Source organism: Paroedura picta, chromosome 8 (genome assembly GCF_049243985.1).
Source record: "Paroedura picta isolate Pp20150507F chromosome 8, Ppicta_v3.0, whole genome shotgun sequence".
Taxonomy (NCBI): domain Eukaryota; kingdom Metazoa; phylum Chordata; class Lepidosauria; order Squamata; family Gekkonidae; genus Paroedura; species Paroedura picta.
Genome location: NC_135376.1, coordinates 34,317,151 through 34,338,597, shown reverse-complemented (window position 1 = coordinate 34,338,597; position 21,447 = coordinate 34,317,151). Strand labels below are relative to the sequence as shown.

Below are 21,447 nucleotides of genomic sequence, written 5' to 3'. Positions count from 1 at the left end.
CCTGGAATAAAATGTGTTCTTGTCATTCTCTATACCTTCTGGTGAAAGCAGCACTAGGGTTCCATCCCTTTTGTGAGATGTGTCCCCTACCCAATGTTCTTCCTGGCTGGCCGCTTTTATACAGTTATGGCAATGACATGCCTAGATAATACCAGATCAGGAATGGAACTGGCTGGCCACTGAGACGTCTGGGTTCTTATGCCAATCAGCTCACAGAAGCTGTGTTCTTGCCATCTCCAGAGTTAGATTTGTTCATAGCTATGGGACTAAAAAGCTAAGCTTCTCATATGCCCTTATGGTATCCTGTTCATGAGGACATGATAGAGGTTTTATATAATTATACGGAGTGGAGGGAGTTGAGAAAGACAAATTCTTCTCCCTCTCCCAGAATACTAGAACTCAAGAGCATTCAATGAAACTGATGGGCAGTAGGTTCAGGAAAGACAAGAAGAAATATTTTACACAGAGAGTTATTGAAATGTGGAATTCGCTGCCAGAGGATCTAGTGATGACCATAAGAATAAAAAACTTTAAAGGGGGATTTGATAGATTCATGGAGGATATGTCTATCAATGGCTACTAGCCATGGTGACTGAGAGGAACCTCCATATTCAGAGGCACGAACCCTCAGCATCCCAGAGCCAGGAGGCAAGATTAGGGGAAGGCTTCAGCCAGAGGAACTGGTTGACCAATGTGTGAGACAGGATGTTGGGCTAGATGGAACATTGATCTGAGCCAGCAAGGTTCCTCTTATGAATCTTGCTTGAAAACATGATGTGACACATTTTAATTCTGTTACCATATTGCATATCTGCTATGGTCTGCACACTTTCATGGAAGCAACTACAATAACAGGATGAAGCTTCCACAGATCTTAATGTATAAGCCCCTTAGTCATCACTCTGAAAGTGTACTTGAATGTCATGGTCCAAACCCCTTATGGCTAGCAAGAAGAATTTGGTAAGAAATCAACAATGGTCTCTTAAGAGCTAGCCAATATTACCTGCTTTATATAAGAAATGGTGGCATCACGCGGGACGTCTAGACTGATATAGATTCCAGTGGGTAGGAGGCAGTCCACAGATATCGAACCATCAGCTGCTATTTGTGAGTCTACTGCCCAGATGTCCAGGGTATCTGCCATGGCAGGAGGCATCGTAGATTTTAAATATCATAACCACGTGGGCCTAATAGGAAAAAAAAACATTCAAACATCTGAGAACTCGTAAGGTCTGAATTGAACACTAAATGTATGATGCACACCACTCTGAGGCCTTGGGAAGGACAGTATAAATTTAATAAATGACTAAAATAAATAAAAACATCAAAGCTATCCCACACATAAGACAATACTGAAACTTTATGAAATGAAATGCCAGTAATTTTTAGGCTGTAGTTGTGATTTAAGTGTCAATTACAAACACCACCCCCCTCCAAGAAAACTATGAAATGAACAAGGAACAGGAAAAAAAGAGTATAAGGGAACAACAGACAGGGAGAAGAACAGAGTAAAGGAAATTTTCCACATTTCTTTAATTCCAGTCTACTAGACAAAAGGCCCCCAAAAGACACACAGATTGCTACTGTTTTTAGAACAGGGAGAAAGAAGCAATGGAGCAATTGGCATTCTAAAAATTCTGATAGAAGGACTGAAGTTCAAGCTGAAACAGAGCAACAGTTGGGCAGTGGAACAAAATTACAAGTGCCTTCTCCCTGGAGGATTTCAATAAAACATTGGACTGCCATGTTCTTGTTGTAATTTAAGGCCAGTTCTCAAGATGCAGAGGCGGCTGCCGCATTTCACAGAGGGAAAGCCGTTTTGATACCCATTCATGGTAACACAGATAACTTTTGGCTATCAGTGATGCAGTAAAATCTCTGAAGCCATACAGGAAGAACTAACATGAACTTGCATGCCACATGGGCACTAAGTCATACTGTGCCATTGTACAGATGCCTAAACATATGCTCTTCTTTCTAAGTGACACTTAATGCCCATTTCAGTCCTATTACTTTAGGATTTTTTTAAAAAATAAAGCCCTTTCTGACATTAGGCTTGTACTACTGAAGCAGAGGCTGAGCTGAAATCTACTGGTTCAAATGCAGACTTGAAGTCAGCTGAGATTTTTATGGATGGCAAAGTTCCAAGGAAGAGTCTCTTCTGTGGATATGCTTTCCCACAATTCTAATTCATCGTAAATCATGCAGCTAACTGTACAGAAGGTTGCCAGGAGAATGCATTCCAAGTGGATGTCAGTTTGCAAAGTAAGCATTTGGGGACCCTCTCAAGAAGTTAAAATGAACACAGAAGACGAGTTAGTGTTTTGTTCATCAATGAAACAGATGAGCTTCTTTCAGAAATGACAGCCAGTCCTCATTCTGCCCCCGGCTACTTGCTGATGGTGTAAAGGTCAGTGAAATGCAAGGATTAATACAGAATAACAGCACTTGTCACAGCCATGAGACTCCTGTGAGAATGAATCACAGACCAAATTGTATAAATGCAAGGCAATGCCGGTGAGTGACTAACCAAACACCCCCGCATCCAGCAACTGACACCGTGCCAAGCAGCCATCTGCATGGCAAATAGCAACATGAGAGGAATCTTAAACAGCTCTTTTAAAAATTTTTTGCTGGGGGCTATTTCAAGCAACCAAGCGTGTATCTATTTATACCTACCCTCACTGTAAAAACAATTTCCTATATAAAAAGGAGGAAGTAAATAAAGCACTCACCACCAGCATTCCCAGCATCCTATTGAAAAATTAATACAATTGCAGCATTTCCTAACAGCAAACGTTTTTGAAAAGATTAATGTCCTAGAATTTTTAAAGGTAAAAATGGAGCATTTTTTCATTAAGAATCGGGTATTTTGAAAAGCCCTTCAGTGGTTTAGATCTTTCCATTGTGGATTATCACAGAAAATGGTCATTGGAGAGGCTGAATCATCCCCTTTCCCCAAAGACATGCATTATGGTGCTCCTCAGTTTCGTTCCAAAGGTCAGTATGTATATGCACCATTAAACAACACCATCCATAGGGGAGTAGGTGAGGGTTCCAAGTATGTAGACAACATTTTTAAAGCCTGGTTCTTGCTTTGTTTTGGCATCTTCTTTGAACGCCCAAATATACCAGTAAGACCCATCTCCCATTTAACATAGCAGCATCTTACTATTTCAGGCAAAATGCAGCTTTGCACAAATTACTCACTATTCATACCAAACTATGGATCTCAAATACAACACTTTTTCGCACCTGTGTGAAGATAGTCTAGCTATTACTATTTGTAATCAGTATATTTTGTATAAAGATCATTGTTATGAAGCAAGGTATTTATTAGTCTAAATTAAATTGAATGGAATTTCTTGACTCTGTTATAGTTATCCTTTTTATGTAGTTCTTCAGTTACTTCTCTGTTACCTTATTATGTAGCTGCCCAGTACAACCCTTTATGTTGAAGAGGAACTGGAAGGTATAACATAAGATATTAAACAGCAAAAGTAAATAGTTCAAAAGAATGTTGTCTATTTTTTGTAAAATTCCCTCTTGTTCAGCTCATATTCTGAAAGCTGCATATTAACAAGCAAAAGGGTACACGAGTGGAAAGTTCTTACTAATCTACAAACAAGTTCAGTATCAGCTACTCATTTGGGGGACATTTTCTAGGTAAACGTATTTGTGATTGGGCTCTCAATCTAACAGCACATTAAAAGCTAAACCCGAGCAAAATCACACTAAAGTGTGTAAAAAATTATTTTTTCTACCTTAGTTTGGTTTTGTAAAGCCAGGCTTTGTAATAATTTATGAGCCTCTATAAAACTGCCATAAACTTTAGCTACAACATTAATAAGCAACTATAAAGAAGGGATTCCCCTCAGCAGTACCATGCATTTCAATAACAGCTCAATAAAAACCAATATCCACTCAGTCTGCATGTTAATTTCTGATATTTCATGAGTTTACCATTAACATACAGAAAGAATAATTACTATTGAAAGTTTGTTGTGGTTGTTGACCAAGCATGTCCTTAACTGCTACTCAAGTGCAAATTTAATCAATTTTAATATTTCACAGATAGATGTTTCTGTTGAAAAAAAGTTTTTTTTTTTAAAAAGATGTAAGTGCAGCACACCTAGTCAACAGAAAAATTACATTTTTAGGTTAATAGCCAGTTTAGTCTTTCAGTGCTCCTTTGAGGGTCATGAGCTTTACAGAATGGCACTTCCTTTGACTAGGCATCATTTCATAAGTAACTATTAGGGATATGTATTCTCAGAGAAGTCACACATAAGAAGGTCTAACACATCAAAACAACTTTCTTCCAGGATAGGGGATGCCAACCTTCGGATAGGGTCTGGAGTTTCAATATTTACAAGTGATCATCAAACCACATAATTTCCCTGGGGAAAATGGGAACTATACAGATTCTAGGTAAAACCTTTCCTCAAACTTCTCCTCTTCACAGGGAATGCCCCCAGATCTTCAGGAATTTCCCAGGCTGAAGCTGGCAATACCATTCTAGGAGCCTCATGAAGGAACTGCTGCTATTGAGGACATTTTGTAATAACTTGCTCCAATGCCCACCCCAACCAGAAAAACAGAAAAATGACATGGGTGTGTCTGCATACAGTTAGAATGGTCATTTCCTGGACCCTAATAGATCACTATATGACATATACCCTTAGGGTCTCTGCCTGGTTAAGCCCTCCCTTAGAATTGTGAGTCCATACATTTATATAAATGTGAGCTCATACGTGAGATCAATGTAAGCTCACACATTTATATATATTCATATTTACCCGAAAAGAAGACTCAATTATAAGATGTTAAGGTAGCAAGTGTATAGGGTTTGGGTTTAGCAATGTGAGGTAAATTCTGTAGTGAGCAAGACAAATATGGATATCACTGAAGCAGGAATCGGATGCAAACAGCAGGTTAGTTTTAAAGAAACATTATCAGCATGTTACCATCAGGGGATCCCCTAGAGCTGGTGAGATCAGGTCCCCCTTTCCTAAGGAAAGAGCTCCGGACTGCTAGCTGAACAGAGGTGGGGGAAGGAGAAGGGGGGTTAACTCCAACCAATAACCATCTTTCATGTATTTTAATGTATGTGAGATTTTAAGGGTTCTGTGTTTTTATCATTTTATTGTAAACCACCGTGAGTCTTTGAGAGCCATGGTATATAAATGAATGAATGAATGAATGAATGAATGAATGAATGAATGAATGAATGAATGAATGAATGTCTCCAGATAGTCAAAGGGAAATCTGATTGAGATACATAAGTTTAATGTTGTTATGGCTTCATAGTGTGGCCTAAGTTCTCTTATTATTTGCAGGTACAAACAGGCTTTCACAAACTAGGCACTAGGTTGGATCCTTTCACACATACAGTCTTCTACCCACACAAGACTGCCCTTTCCCAAAAGACAGAATAAGTGGTATTATTATTATTATTATTATTATTATTATTATTATTATTATTATTATTGGATTTCTAACCTGCCGCTCCCCTGAGGCTCACGGCGGGTAACAACATGTAAAACCCCCTAATATATAACAGACCTAAAAACAATCCCCAACCCCCCCCCCCCAGCCCACCAAGGTCTGCTCATCACCAGAGACAGGCCTAACATCCAAGTGGTTCTGTCCTCTCCCATACAGAATTATCTCCTAGTGTAGTGCTAAACCACTTTGCTCCACTATCAGGCAGAGCTACCCTTCCAAATGATGGCTGTCTTTCTGGCACAGACCCAAACTATGACTGCTCACTTCCTGAGGCAACCAGACTAAAACTGCCTTTGCACTTACTTCCAACATTCTCCCCTTTCAGAAGGATGACCGGAAGCTGGCCTTAGGGATGGGTGGCCTCAGGGATGAAACAATGATGGCTGTTTTCATTCAGGGACAGAACAGCCTCTTGACCATCAGAATCTCACTTTCTTCATGAAACTCCGCCATTATCAAAATGACTGATATTTTCAGGCACAACTTCCTTGGAAACAAATTTCACTTATTCTCATATCACTATGCCTCAGAGTAATATACAAGTGAAGGCTTGGAAGCCTCACAACCTCAACAAATCAACTATTGACTCTCATAATGGACCAATGAACTGTTACCAGGTTCTTTGGTGGGCAACTCAAAATGTATATAAATTCTTGTTGTGCCTGTATTTCTTGTTTGATATTTGGAGCTGGTGTGGGATTGAATAAAAGAGCTGATTGTTTTCAAAGAATTTTGTGGTCTGTGTTACCAAACCCGCAAACACTTCAACTACCTTAAATAAAAATGCAATCTGACAAAAAAACCACCAATTAAATGGCTTATGCAGCCACTGAAAACAATTATTTGATGTCTGTGGTTAAATATACAATACTGCATGCCAACTTGATGAATGTTTACTAAGATGTTAATCCCAGGCTGTACTAAAAGAAAGCAAAGAGTAGGAATCAGCAATGAGGGAAGTAAGCAGTGGGGTCCCAGAAGGATTGGTACTGGAACTGGTACTAGTTAATCTATTCATCAATGATTTGGAACTAGTGCAGAATAATGTAGTTAGCCAAGTTTGCAGATGACATCAAATTATTCAGGACAGTGAAAAACAGGGCTGAAAACCAAGAGGACCTCTATTGACTGGCAAGCGGATGACAATGTGACATATGATGTTCAACGCAGTTAAATGTAAAGTGATTGTACATTGGGACAAAAAAATCCCAAGGATTATAAAACAGTTAAAATTGTAATGCCCCTATACAGACTTAAGATGATGCAGTCTCATGTGGAATACTGTGTACAGTTCTGGACCCCGTATCTCAAAAAGGACACCACAGAGCAGGAAAAAGTACAGAGAAGGGATTATTAGGGAGCTGGAGTGCCTTCCCTATGAGCAAAGACTGAAAGAGTCTGGGACTTTTCAGTTTAGAAAAGTGATAACTAATTTCTCAGTATTAACTAAGCTGTAATAGTCAAGGTAGAGCCTCTTGTGGCACAGAGTGGTAAGGCAACAGTCATGCAATCTGAAAGCTCTACCCATGAGGCTGGGAGTTCGATCCCAGCAGCCGGCTCAGGGTTGACTCAGCCTTCCATCCTTCTGAGGTCGGTAAAATGAGTACCCAGCTTGCTGGGGGGTAAATGGTAATGACTGGGGAAGGCACTGGCAAACCACCCCATATTGAGTCTGCCATGAAAACGCTAGAGGGTGTCACCCCAAGGGTCATACATGACTTGGTGCTTGCACAGGGGATACCTTTACCTTTTAATAGTCAAGGTAACAGAATATTTGCTTTCCTGAGTTAAGGCAGACAGCAGTTCACAGTTCCTTTTGGGCCTCTCTGTAGAAACATTCAATGCCCCCTTCCTGGCTAGCTGTGAACTAACTGGCAAGAAATCATTGTTTGGATGTCTGTGGCTGCTCTGTCTGATTTTACTTACAGATTCTGTGATACGCGAAACCTGGCTCATGAACAAAAACGAAGTACAGCCTTTACCACAAGTATATTTTCTCAAGACTTGTCATGTTTAGACAGTATATTTTTTACTATGGAACATATTTATTATACCAAAGAACTGTGAAAATACAATGTTTGGAGATGTTAAAACAGCCATCAAATGTGGCTTTCATTTCATTCAGAAACCTAAGAGTTTGCACAAACTCAGTACGAACACACGTGTGCTAATACTACATTTGAATCAAATATCAGAATATTACATCACAAACACATGATTCACCAAATAAACTCTCTGCTCCCCAACAGGACATACGCTGGTACAGAGCAAGAGTACAATAACAGGCAAATATGTGAGCAGGTAAGTTCCCAGTCAAATCTCACCAGGTAGTCTTACACGCAACACAGTGCCTCTCAGAGACGTCAAACACCCTCCAAAATAACAACAACAACAAAAAAACCAACCAACCAAAGAGCCTAGTCCTCCCCCTCCAACATTTTTTCCAAAACTGGGGGTAATGGAAAAAAACCTCTTATGGAATATTTTCTCCTTTAGAATGAAATGCTTTGAAAACACAGATATATTAAATTCAAAATGCATTTCTACACCTAGAAAGACAAGATGGAATAAAAGTTTAAATAATAATTAAACTTTATGAGGGGAGCATGCAGAGTTTTCACCACTTCTCAACTGTCCCACAAGTTCTGTTGTCCTTTTGATTGGACTTGTGGTTGACCTTTTCATATCTCCCTCAAATCACTGTGAAACATACATCCACAGAATGACAGCTTATTATCACCCTACCTTGCTGAAGGGGGGCAGAGGCAATAGAGGTAGTTGGGGCAGATTGTTGCAATATCAGCTACACTCAGATGTCAAAAGCTATAGATAGTTGTGAGAATGAGGCTGGATGTTCTCAGACATGCGTACAACCTCCTCTTCTTTTCAAGTGTGGTAACAAGAATGAACAACAAATATGTATAAGACAGTAAAAGGTAAAGGTATCCCCTGTGCAAGCACCGAGTCATGTCTAACCCTTGGGGTAACTCCCTCTAGCGTTTTTATGGCAGACTCAATACAGGGTGGTTTGCCAGTGCCTTCCCCATGGCTAAGACAGTACAGAAATGTAATAAATAAACAAATACAGCAGATCTACAGTCTACCTGCAATTTGTCATAACATCCAAAATTAGGTGCTTCAATAAATTGTGCTTTGTTTTCATTTCCCCCCCCCCTACCAGCTAGCATTCTAAACATTAACTGAAACACCATTTTTGCCCACAAACCAACCCCATTTTTCTGAAGTTCCCCAGGATAGGATATCTCCAATCATGGTATAGCATGTGTCAAGAGAAAGAGGGAAAGTGGGGGGAGTTGAGAACTTTCTGTTTCATTCTCATCCCAAACTATGGATAGATCTTGACATCTGGATTGAACCTATATACATAAAGCACTCTGAAAATATTATGTAAATCTAAGTATTATTGCTATTTTGAAAAGCCTTCAAAGTTTATCTAGAAGCACTTTCTATTCCACAAACTTATCTCTGAATGATAAGAATCTGACCAATTCACATCAATACGTGCACTTCTTAAAATAATTAATACCAGCAACAAAACCATTATTTCCCCAATGCTCTTATATATGTCTAGCACTATTCAGAGTTTACTATTTGCTCTTATTTTCAAACAAATTATAAAAGCCTTGCTGGTATAGAGATCAGATGTGTAAAATTCAGTGATCGGTCCTTAAAATCAACTGGAAAAATCATGGCACTCATTGGCAAGTGTAAAAGTGAGCACTGGTTCTAAAAATAAAACCAACAACCCTCCCCCCTAATCTTGTAGAAATAGATGCTACGCACTCTGTGGTCCTGTTTCAAAACACAACAAATAAATAAACAAACAAAATAACAAGGTAGCTTTCTTGGCCCAAACATGTGTAGAACTAGAAAGATTCTGAAAGCTATCTAGCACTATTCATAGACCACTACATCATAGACTACTACATCAGCACCTGTTATTTTTATAAGCTCATTTCAGATTATTTATTCCATACCATCATCAGGAAACAGAATAAGGGTGCTAGTTCAAAACCATAGCAATGCAAAACAAAAGCACCAAATGGAACATTTATATAACCAAACAACATTAAATATTACAAAAATAAAATCTATGGCTAGAACAAAATCTATGGCTAGAACTGAACTTTTCCCCCTCAGTCTTGGACACTGGAGCAACCTGAGAACAGTGACTGACTGAAAAATAATAGCAAAGCAAGCTTGCTCCTTCTACCACTTCTCTGACCCAGTTAATAGACTTCTGTGTCTATTTTTCATTTTTAGTTCCTTGGGATCCTGTTACTGACATGTTGATATTTATTTGGGCTCCTATTTAAGTTAATGTAGGCAAGTCATTCACTGAAGCTATAAATGTTCAACCATGGTTTGTTGCCCTACTCCCGGTTAAGATCTCAAAGGTACCATGAAATCATGACTTAGTTTATCATGTTATGCTCTACAGCCAGAAGGAGGTTGCACTTTTCATAATGTGCTCATTTTAAATAATTGCCACGTTATTTTATGATTTTATTATGGCTCAATTTGCAAGCTATGCCAAGCAGATCTCTGGAGAGGTGGCATACAGGGTTTGTAAGTGAACAAAATAGATAACAATAAGACTGGTTTGTATTATTTGAAAGTGAACCCAATTGCTTTTATGTTTGTTTTGTGCAATTTTAATACTTGGAAATAGCAAACAAGGATGAAGAGGGTGAGGGTAGGCCTTGTAGCACTTCTACACCCTCTCTTGTTCACTGCAACATGGTCAGGCCTCTACGTACCAGCAGCAGGACAGAAACTTGCCTCCCTCTCCATAGGACTGCCCACAAGTCTTCTCTTCCACCTCCTTGTTTCATGTCCAATTTTTAATCATAGTTTTGATATTCAAACAAAATAATTATGGAAAAGCAACTCATTGTTATGTGCTGTCCAACTTGGAAGTTTAGTTTCACATGGCTAAAATGGCTTCCTTAGCTCATAAAAGATAGGCAATAGTCCAGAATGAAAAGATAAATATATTCAGCATCTAAGGTCTTTGGCAAATACATAGAAGACAGAAACCCTAGTCCAGTGGTCCCCAACCTTTCTGAGGTTGGGGACTGGCAGGGCATCGGGGTGCGGCCCGCGGCCCGCGCGGGCCACGGCCATGCATCGGCCGCGCCCACGCATCGGGCCGCACTCGCGGGCCGCGCCTGCGGGCCATGCCCGCGCATCGGGCCGCACTCGCGGGCTGCGCCTGCAGGCCGCGCCCACGCGTCGGGCCGCACCCGCGGGCCGCGCCCGCGCATCAGGCCGCTCCCGCGGGCCGCGCCCGCGCATTGGGCCGCACCCGCACGGGCGTGGCCGGCCCTGATTCCCTCTCCCCGCCCTCCCGCAATAAGAAGCTTCCGGGCCGCTAGCTTGCAGCCTGGGAAGTTTTTTACTGCGGGGGGAGCGGGGAGAGGGAGCCGCCGCCCGGCGCCATGGCCTTCGCGGCCCGCCACCGGGCCGCAGCCTGCAGGTTGGGGACCACTGCCCTAGTCTGCTCATAAACTGACCTTACTATATGAAGGAGAAATGCCCTCTGAAGTACTGACAACTGACAATCATGCATTCAGCGTGCTGTATATGATCAGTGTGCCAAGAGGGGAGGAGGATCACAGTGGAAAGTCCTGCATACAATCTATATGCTCTAAAACGAAGGTCTGAAAAATACTACATGCATAAGCGTGTATGTATGCTCTTTCAGTGCATACAGAAACACTAACAAAAAGTGCAGGAAGCAGTCTTGACCTCCACAGTCTATTCACCCTCCATGCACATCCGCTGTACATACTTGTGAAAGCCTTCTGCTTCTCCTATATGCAAGTAAAGTGATTGATAAAGTACAAAAGTAGCTAACATCCAAAATGGTTTCTCTAAAGTAAACAAACTTACATTTTTGTTTTCTTCAGACAGTGATCTTAATGTCTTTGCACCTGGACTGGTCTATTTGTGCAAACCATCTTTCCTCCAGGTTGATTGTGAAGGCTTTGCCAAGTGGAACCCTTAAAAAAGGAACAATATCATATTTTAAGAGTAGGTAATCTTACAATCACATTATTTCTCAATTCACAAACACATTATTTCTCAATTCACAAACATATAAATTCTCTCCAGCTCCAAGACTCTCATATACCTGAAGTAACAACTCAAACCTCTGCTGGGTTATTGATCTCATTTCTAGGCTTTCTGAGACAGCTTAGCAAAAACGAGAAATGAAAGTATAAGGATGCAAGTAAAAGAAGGGCTCTTCCTCCCTCTGGAGCACCTTGTCTCCATTGGTGCACCTTGGCTGTTTTCCACTTATTTCACCAATTGGAAGAAAGGAAAAAAGTCAGCATAGTGACCTGGAGCCCCTTCTGTGTTCCCAACTTTCTCATTACCTAGACTGAGCTTGAGTCACGGCCATGCAGATCCATGTGTCTATAAACTCATGATTGGATTACTGCAATGCACTCTACATGGAGCTGCTTTGGATGACACCCAGAAGCTACAACTGGTTCAGACTGTAGCAGACCGACTGCTGTCAGGGGCTAGCTGCCAGTAATATATGTCACACATTTTTACACAGCTTTATTGCCTGCCACTCTGTTTCTGAGTTTAAGCAAGTTGATAGATACAACCTTTAAAGCCCTCCGTGACCTAGGACCCACAGTTCTGCAAGAACGCCTGCCACACAACTGTGTGTACTAACTATGGTCATCAAGCAGCCATCTGTTGGCTATCCCACCACTTAGGGCAGGGGTAGTCAAACTGCGGCCCTCCAGATGTCCATGGACTACAATTCCCATGAGCCCCTGCCAACATTATCTAGTAGGGGCTCATGGGAATTGTAGTCCATGGACATCTGGAGGGCCGCAGTTTGACTACCCCTGACTTTTGACTACCCCTCGACCAGGTCTTTTCCCTCATGGCTCCAGTTCTGTAGGATGAGTTTCCATATTCCCAAATAGTTAAAGTATCTCTGTGCTAAAAATTATTAAGAACCCAATTAGCTATAAATGAACAAAAATTGCTGATAAGACTTTGACTTTTTCATAAAGTGAAATCTTATAAGAAAACTCTCCTAAAATCAAAATTTGTGGGAAGACGAGAAGAAGAGTGCTGAGTTAATAATGAATGAAATGGGTTTAACAAATTTTGTTGTAAACTGCCCTGAGCCCACTTGTGGGAAGGGGCAGTCTAGAAATAAAAATTTATTATATATTATTATAAATTTTATATATACATCTATAAAAATATAGGGTAAAAGCTGAACTGTCTTGTGATCTAAACATAAACCAAAACCAAACTACACTACATTCATATCTGTATGAAAAGCCACAAGCATGTAGCTACAACTCTTTTCACTGAAACATTTTCCCTGTATGAAGATAAAAGCATGTTACAACAAACATCTGCAGATTAATTTGCTCCGCAAGAACCAAAATCCCTACCAGCTGATCCCAAGCATATTTACTTTGAAAAGAATCCACCCTTTTTCAACCACAAAGATGAATCTGGTGACACTTAAAAACTAGCAAGTTGGTTATTTGCATATTTAATACCAAACCCGTAGCTCAGCTATTATATGGGATCCCTGTATGGATTGATACATTTAATCAGCTTGTTGAGAAGAGTCAAGCTTCTTCATTGTAACACATTTTGGGTTTCCAAATTGTGTAGGATATACAGACATGTGTTAGAGACTGGGTTAAGTCTTTTAAAAACAAGTGCCGGGCTTCCAAATTTGAAATTTTGGCTTTATCTCCACTTTATATCTTAATACTCTACTTTTGTGCATATTAGGTTGTCATAATATTGGTCATATTTAATTTTGCATAAAATCAAGTCAAGTGGCTTGACTGACTTTTCAACAGGTTTTCAAGACTGCTGGATATTGAGAGGCAAACTCAGTAATTAGCTATTACAGCATGTTCCCCACTTGTGTATGGTATAGCACATGATTACTGGATTCCAGCTGTATATTTGTTGCACCTCAAATCTCCACAAATCCACAGAGCATTTAAAGGTTCAACATTCAGCCTTCAACAATCCTGAACATCAGATTTTTGAGAACTCCTCATCAGGATTTTGCCTGTGTAGAACAGGAGGTCCTGCTCTTTAATTAGCCATCTTTTACACTAGTTAAAGGCCATTCTGATAAGCAGTTCATTTTATATCTTCTATCTGAACCCTCATATCACTAATCAAATACCTAGATATCTCCCAACTGCCATGAGGCTCCTGAAACCGGTTGTTGAGAACTATGGATAGTTTCCATTTTCCATCGTTATAGTTTCATTGTTCATTTGTGTCATTTTGTTCATAAGTCATTTTCTGACTTATCTGGTATATCATCACTTGTAATAAATGCCTAAGAAAGGTTTCTGATCCGATTAACAATTTTTTCTTCCAGAAGAAGCTTTCATGGTCTTCCGCAATGTGTTTAGGAATGCAATCTATGTAACTCAGTATGGTTCACAAATATCTGCATGCAACTTTCTTTCTGAAGTCTCCCAGGGCAAACAATTACCCATCTAACACTATTTGACACTATCTAGAAGCTATAGTAAAACAGAGGAAGACAACGTCCAATATGCTCTGGTACTACTAGGTACCACTGCCGCTATCCCCTGCTACTCCCCACACAGTCCCACTTGTACCAACCTATCTTGCCCTACTCTACCTCTAGAACAGAAGAACACCATAGATTTCTCATGAACAACAAGAAGTCAAAAAGCAAAATCAAAATGACACAAATGTATTAGTCTTTTTTTATTTGATGAATATATTTCTAATGTACCTGTACTAAGTGAATATGGATCAGGAATACAGTGTTAAAACTTCTCCATAGCCCATATTATTCAACACTATATCTCAGATGTTATGCAAGATCAGACATTTCCCATGTTACTTAAATATGAGGCAGATTAGCTTTAAAATATACCAACTAAATACACTAAGACACATGTATTAATTGCTAGTCCAATTAGTCTGACTCCATTTACTACAGCTGCTGCCAACATGTAAGGCAACATGTAAGCACAGCTATATGCAAGACTATTTTCTTACAAATATATGAACAAATATATGAACAAAGATGACTTGAAATTTGAACCTAACACATGTAAAACCAGATGTCCTTTTTGTTTCCTTGAGATTCCTCAGATGTACAACCCTTCCCCCAACACAAAAAACAAATACAGTATTTCACTGGCTGCTGTGTTAGAACTGTTGTACAGTGAACTAACCCATGATGGAACAGACTTGCATAGAGTGGAGTCATGCAACAGTGGGCCAACGTTTCTAGTACAGAGCAGATCTGGCATGCAGTTATATATGTTATGAATTTGAATGTGAATCTGCAGTTAGGTTTGACTTGGTAATTGGTTATGTTGAATCTGCTGTTCCTGTTACAGTGACTAGTGTACTTGGTGTTTCCATTGCTCAATAGAATATACTTATGAACTTGGCCTGTGCATGAGCCTAACTCAATAATACAGATGGATTAACAGGAGATATTTTAATTTCTATTCACCAAAGATATTAAGTGGATCAGTTTTGCAAGACAGTATATTACAAATCACACACACTAGCTATGTATCTGTAGATTTGCACTGGTACAGAAACGTTGATATAGTCTGACGAAGAGTGCTTGCACTCAAAAGCTCACACCTTGAATAAATCTTTGTTGGTCTTAAAGGTGCCACTGGACTCTGATTTTGTTTTTTTGATAAGGTCTGCAGAAGAACAGCATAAAATTCCTGACTCAGTTACCTCTATCAGCCACTGCTAAGCAAGTCAAGTATTTAACAACCATAAGAATTCACACACAGGGGCTGTGAGTGAGAACCACTGATGCCTTATCGAATTGTCCTGGTAGTGTCTTGTTTGGTAACACATTTCTGGTAAATGCCCCCACACACGCAAGCAAAAAAGAAACACATATTTTTTTTTCTTCAAAAGAAGCTCAACACTCAAATCCCTTTCCCGCCTGGACACCAATCAGAACATGAAAAGCCAGCAAGATTAACATTTTCAAGTGTGAAAGAGGAACACACAACCACTGTAAAAATTAGTTCTTCATCTACCAGAGGCTTTTCAAGAGGAAAACAGAACCACACAATACACACAAATCACCCATCTATCTGGGAGCATGCTGATAAATAAAAATTACAATGCAATTTAAAATATTTCTTAAATCTAGCCAATGAATACTACCGTGAATTACCTTTCATGAGGCCCCAACGCTGCCAGTCCATAAAACAGTTTTTCAGACTAGCGCAGCAAAGCTTGCACAATTGGGTTCTGCTGCAATCCAACAGAGCAGATGAATTCACCGCTAGCATCCTTGCCAAGGGAGCATGCACTGCAGTCTCTTCCCTGCCTTTATGAAACCCAGTCTGAAAGTTAAAGGGACAATAAATCCAAAAGGCCAGGGGAGACGAGAAGCTAAGCCATTCTAACCATAATTCAAAGGCTCTTCTCTGATTTCCGTGGGTTTACTCAACTATAGAAGATAAGCCTGAACACCCTAAATATTCAGCAGCCACAAGTGTCATTTTTTTTAAAAAAAGAACTCAAGTCACAAAAAATACATTTCCTTTCAAGCCAATGAGTTCACATCATTAGACTAAGTAAGAGTTACTTTTGTAGTACAGATCTGTAAACATGGTATCATTTCTTAGGAATATTCTGAAAAACATATAACAGATTAGGACATGTAGAAACAACTAGCTGAAATATGTCTAGAATGTCTGCCTATTAAAGAGGAAATGTTTCAAAGTAGAAATACCTACTTTTCAGTTCAACTGCTCATTCTAATGACAACTGACTTTTTTCCTGATGAACACAGGTAGAAAGTATTTTGCCCTATTAAAGTCGACTTACACAAGCCATGGAACACACAGTCACTTTTAAAATACCTTTACTGATTATATAGTACCCACAAAAATAAACATTAACATTTTTCACCTCTGGCAATAAGGCATCATGCAGATTATTTAAGAATGAATGATAATTTAAGAATGATTATTCTGACCCCGTTAGACAGTTTACTTTCTTCAGCCAGAGTTCTACAACAGTTAATACTAGTAATACTTTTGGGGGGGAATCTATATTCAGCTCTCTTCAGGGTCCTCCATGCAGGCTTAATGGCTGCTTGCTGCATTTGTCAACATTTTGAAATCGTTTGTGGGCAACATAATATTCTCTAGTTCCCCATTTCTTTCCTGCATTGCTACAGTTTGTATTTAAAGTAAGAAACAAATCAACTTGGAAAACCCTACATATACAGAGTGATCTTAATATTACCATGAAGTTACAATCAATACACTTAAAAAAAAAACCTCAGACATGTGCCTAATCCTGCAGATGTGCTCAATCTAGAACAGTGGTCCCCAACCTTTCTGAGGCTGGGGACCGGCAGGGCATTGGGCCGCGCCTGCGCGGACCGTGCCCACTCATCTGGCCGCGCCCCCACGGGCCATGCCCGCACATCGGGCCGCGCCCGCGGGCCGCACCCGCACAGCCGCGCGGCCCTGCCCTGATTCCCTCTCCCCGTGGGGAGAGGGAGCCGCGGCCCGGCGCCATGGCCTTCGCGGCCCGGCACCGGGCCACGGCCCGGCACCGGGCTGCAGCCCGCAGGTTGGGGACCACTGATCTAGAACATACCTCTCTTATGGGCATTTAATCCATCAAAGAAAGAATCGGCAAACTGACCTAATGACACCCTGCATGAGAAAGCCTGTATTAGAACAACCAGACACTTTACAAAGCAGATATCCAAATAATTAATAGGGACCATTCCCTGATTTACATAGCTAGCACACAGCATCATGGGAGACCTAGGTCAGAGCTTACCTAGAGACTCCTATAGCTGTAACACCCAACAGAAAAGCTATGATGCCAGGTTTGCCCCTGGTTGCTGCAGGGCTAGGATCCAAGCAGCCCTCAAGTCCTGCTTCACTAAGGCCCATTATGCACGGCCGCCAAAACGGCGATTTCGGGTCACATGGAAAACGCGGAGGGAGAAGACGCGAAGCACACCGGTTATGCACGGGACGGGGCGTGACGGCGGCAAAACCCAGAGTAATCGATTATGTGGTGATCCCATTATGCGGTGATCCCAGTGCCGCCTCTGGTTGCACCCCGGTCACCCAGAAGCTGCGCTTCCTTCCGCGTTTTGCTAACGCGGCTTTTTCGGTGGCATGCACCGAAGCTGCGGCCGGTTGCAGCCGGCACCGTGTGTTTTTGGTGATTTTAGTCGCCGCCATTCCACCCCGAATGTGTGTTATTCCCTCCGTGCATAATGGGTCTAACAAATGATACCAATGATATATTAACAGGCAAGACCCAAGGTTAGAACAGCCTTATCAGTGCTGTGGTGAACCCAAAATCACCCAACTGGCTGCATGTGGAGGAGTGGGGAATCAAATCTGGCTCAACCAGATTAGAAGTCAATGCTCCTAACTACTACTACCAATATGGCTCTCAATTACTAGATCTATTCTAGAGACTAGGAGCAAAGACTGACAGAAATCATACACAGCATGACAGGGGAAGCATGAAAGAGAGTGAAATGAGAATTTCCAGAGTTCAAAGTGTATCCCATCAGTCTTTTTTTAGAAAAATACAAAAAGGATTTTAACAAGGCAAAACATCTTTGAATATCATTACTAAAATCCTTTAACACAATTAGGTTCCTTAAAACATCACATTACCAAGAGCCATGCCTCTCTTTGTGAACTTTCCAAAGCATGTGGACTTTCCAAAGCAATATGAGATTTGTTTTGAAAATATGACCAATTAGAGAAAGACAATCAGCAACATTTGGCCAGATTTTTAAAATCTAAAGCCTTAGGCTGAACAGAAAAGTAGAGCAATACAGACAATCCCTTTACCACATTTTAGAGGCGAGATGTTCTTTCCCCCACCTGACAGCATTATTGAGACAACTGGTTTATTTTTCTGTTATGTGTATACACAGTTAAGAACTTACATGATATGTAAAGGCTAATTGGAACATACTTCCTAAAACACAGAAAGTCCCCCTTGTTAAAAAAGAAAAGAAAAAGAAAACATAGATTGAGGGCTTGTGCAGCCATCGCTGCTGCTGGCTTACACATGTGAGTAGTATAACACTAACCCAATTCAGAGAATGTGGCAGCTTCCCGTTCATGAGTAGAAAAAGCCATGCCAGACAGAATTTTGTATTCCTATTTTTGTGTTATATAGAATGGATTCCAGAGAAAGGTTAAAGAGGCTATCAGAGACATCCTACTCAGGTTTATTCAATATGAGGTTGATTTCTAGGGAAATATTATTGTACTGTACATTAATTTTAAAAGTGGGGAGGAGGAAAAGGCATTTAACAGAGGAATGAAGACCCGGGGGGGGGGGGGGATCACACAAGGCTTGTGGAGATGAGACTGGTATTTAGTGAAGAAGGGGAACAGTTATTGAACACAATGTTAGGTAAGTTATGTAGTAGGAATTATTAAGACATCAATTCTACTAAAGAGAAGGAGGGAACAGTAAAAGGAAGGGTTACAGAGGTAAAGGTAAAGGTATCCCCTGTGCAAGCACCTTGGGGTGACGCCCTCCAGCGTTTTCCTGGCAGACTCAATACGGGGTGGTTTGCCAGTGCCTTCCCCAGTCATTACCGTTTACCCCCCAGCAAGCTGGGTACTCATTTTACCGACCTCGGGAGGATGGAAGGCTGAGTCAACCTTGAGCCGGCTGCTGGGATTGAACTCCCAGCCTCATGGGCAAAGTTTTCAGACAGCTGCCTTACCACTCTGCGCCACAAGAGGCTCATTAAGTTATGTAGTAGGAATTATTAAGACATCAATTCTACTAAAGAGAAGGAGCGAACAGTAAAAGGAAGGGTTACAGAAGGGTGGTCAATAAACTGAACAACATTAAAAAATAATCAACATTGATATATAGTAAATATAAAGCAGCTATTTTATGTTGATCATTTTCCTGGTTGTTCAAATACTGATTATCAAGTTAATAAATTGGCCTTTAACGTAAGTTTTCCCTCTTGTTTTCTCAGTTTGGAAAGAAAACAAATGGGAAAACAAAGAACTGGGGGAAAAAACAAAAAACAGAGAATGATTAATACAGTTACCTACCGGTAAAGTGATTACTAGAAGTCAGGAAAATTTACTGTAGTCCTTTGTGTGGTGCTGAACTAGCATTGTGAAATGCAATGAACTGCACAAAATAAGCAAGCCATTCAGCTGAGAAGGTCTGCAGAGTACTTCTGTGATTACCATCCCTTTCAAACAAATAAATTGAACTGAGCTTAGTGTTACAATAAATTGCATTTCTATTTTAGGAGGAAAAACTACAAGCACTTCTTGGAAAGAGAACAAACAAAGACTAGCCTCTTCATGCAGGATCCTCTACTTGCAGTATTACAAAGAGATAGGCGGGGTGTCAAAATTTAAAAGGTATGGGTGAGGCTCAAGACATATACCAGAAACTCTCATCAACTCAACAAAGGAACCATCAAATGGTAATTCAATTTGTCATCTTGTCCAAGTTTTTTTCTGGACTGAAAAGAGCAATATAGAAGTCAACATAACAATTGACTCACTGTTACCATAACATTGTTCCTCTCTATTGATCTTTTTCACTGGTTCCTGACTTCATTGTGTATTTATATTAAATTCACTTCAAATAGACTAACCACATCTTACCTCTCCCATCCTTATCTCCCATCATGTTGGAAGAGTAGGCTGGTGGAAGCCCTTCTACTTGTCAGGCCCTGTTATGGAGTGATTCTGGTGTTTTATGGAAGAAACAGGCTCATCCCACTATGAGTTTACTTTAAAGCAGGGGTAAGTCAACCTGTGGTCCTCCAGATGTTCATGGACTACAATTCCCATGAGCCCTTGACAGCAAACACTGGCAGGGTCTCATGGGAATTGTAGTCTACGAACATCTGGAGGACCACAGGTTGACTACCCCTGCTTTAAAGCACAGAACTCCATTTCTGGGCCATCACAAAGACAGGGGAGGGAGGGGACTGGTAGACAAATGTCTCATCATCACAGTCCGTCAAATGGCAAGGTTAGTGGTGGAATAGAGCATTTCCCTGACTGACAACTCTCCTCTTTGCACTCAGCACTATGTTGGGAGTTACGTGCCAGAACACCCTAGAATAATGAGGAAAATGCTTACTTTTTAAATCCTTCTTTGGCAGGGATACTGAGCTAGAATTTGGTTTTCTGACAGGTAGGAAAAAGGCAGAAAGAAGGATACTTTTTTAAAGAACAGTTTTACTGCCACCAGTGTGTGTATGTGGGGGGGGGGGGATATTCCAGCAGCTACAGAGAATTTCACAGACCAAAAGGCAGAAAAAGAATACGAATAATAATAAAAGGTTATAGCTACTGTTTCAGACAGAAGAAACTGCTCGTGTGAATAGCATCCTATCAGGGAAACATTTTTTACAGGTTTAGAAGAAAGAATGACCTGTTCTTGATTTGAAACATGAATACAGGGTGAAAGCAAGAGGAAAGAGAAAAAATGCACCCGTCATGGATAAAACAAGACAAATCTTTGTGAAAGTAACTCAGGTAGTGACATGCTAACTCTTGGATCCTAGAGGGCTGGGGAATATAGGAGATGCACAGTTAAAACAGGGAAGGGACACACTGCCAGTATCGATGACATGCCCAAGATCTCTTGTTCTATCTACCTCTCTTTTCATCTTACTCCCCCCGATGCCTTAAATATTGTTTCTGAACATATTTTTCATTTTTATCTACATTTTCTTTTAGGAAACTTAAAAATATATAATTTTATTAAATTATAGAAATGAGCCTAAAACTTGATCTGATTACAGGCAGAATATGATTCAATAATATTTAAAAACCAGTCCAGCACAACTAACTATTATATGAACAAACAACCTAACCCTAA

The 21,447-nt window shown here is 40.5% G+C and overlaps 1 protein-coding gene across 6 annotated transcripts in view; it reads right to left on the bottom strand.

Moving 5' to 3' along the window:
- The window catches only part of PIK3CB (phosphatidylinositol-4,5-bisphosphate 3-kinase catalytic subunit beta), an 83,207-nt gene that overhangs the window by 49,271 nt on the left and 12,489 nt on the right, over positions 1-21,447 (bottom strand). For 4 of the 6 annotated variants that reach the window (XM_077348956.1, XM_077348960.1, XM_077348957.1 and 1 more), the window contains exons 2-3: positions 11,425-11,534; positions 1,004-1,187 (exon numbers count right to left, since the gene is read on the bottom strand). In XM_077348956.1, the coding sequence (XP_077205071.1) occupies positions 1,004-1,156 (153 nt within the window). In that variant the 5' untranslated portion in view covers positions 1,157-1,187; positions 11,425-11,534. Of the gene's footprint in view, positions 1-1,003; positions 1,188-11,424; positions 11,535-15,742; positions 15,877-21,447 lie in introns of those variants that run through there. The other 2 variants (XM_077348959.1, XM_077348961.1) reach the window with 2 other exon arrangements.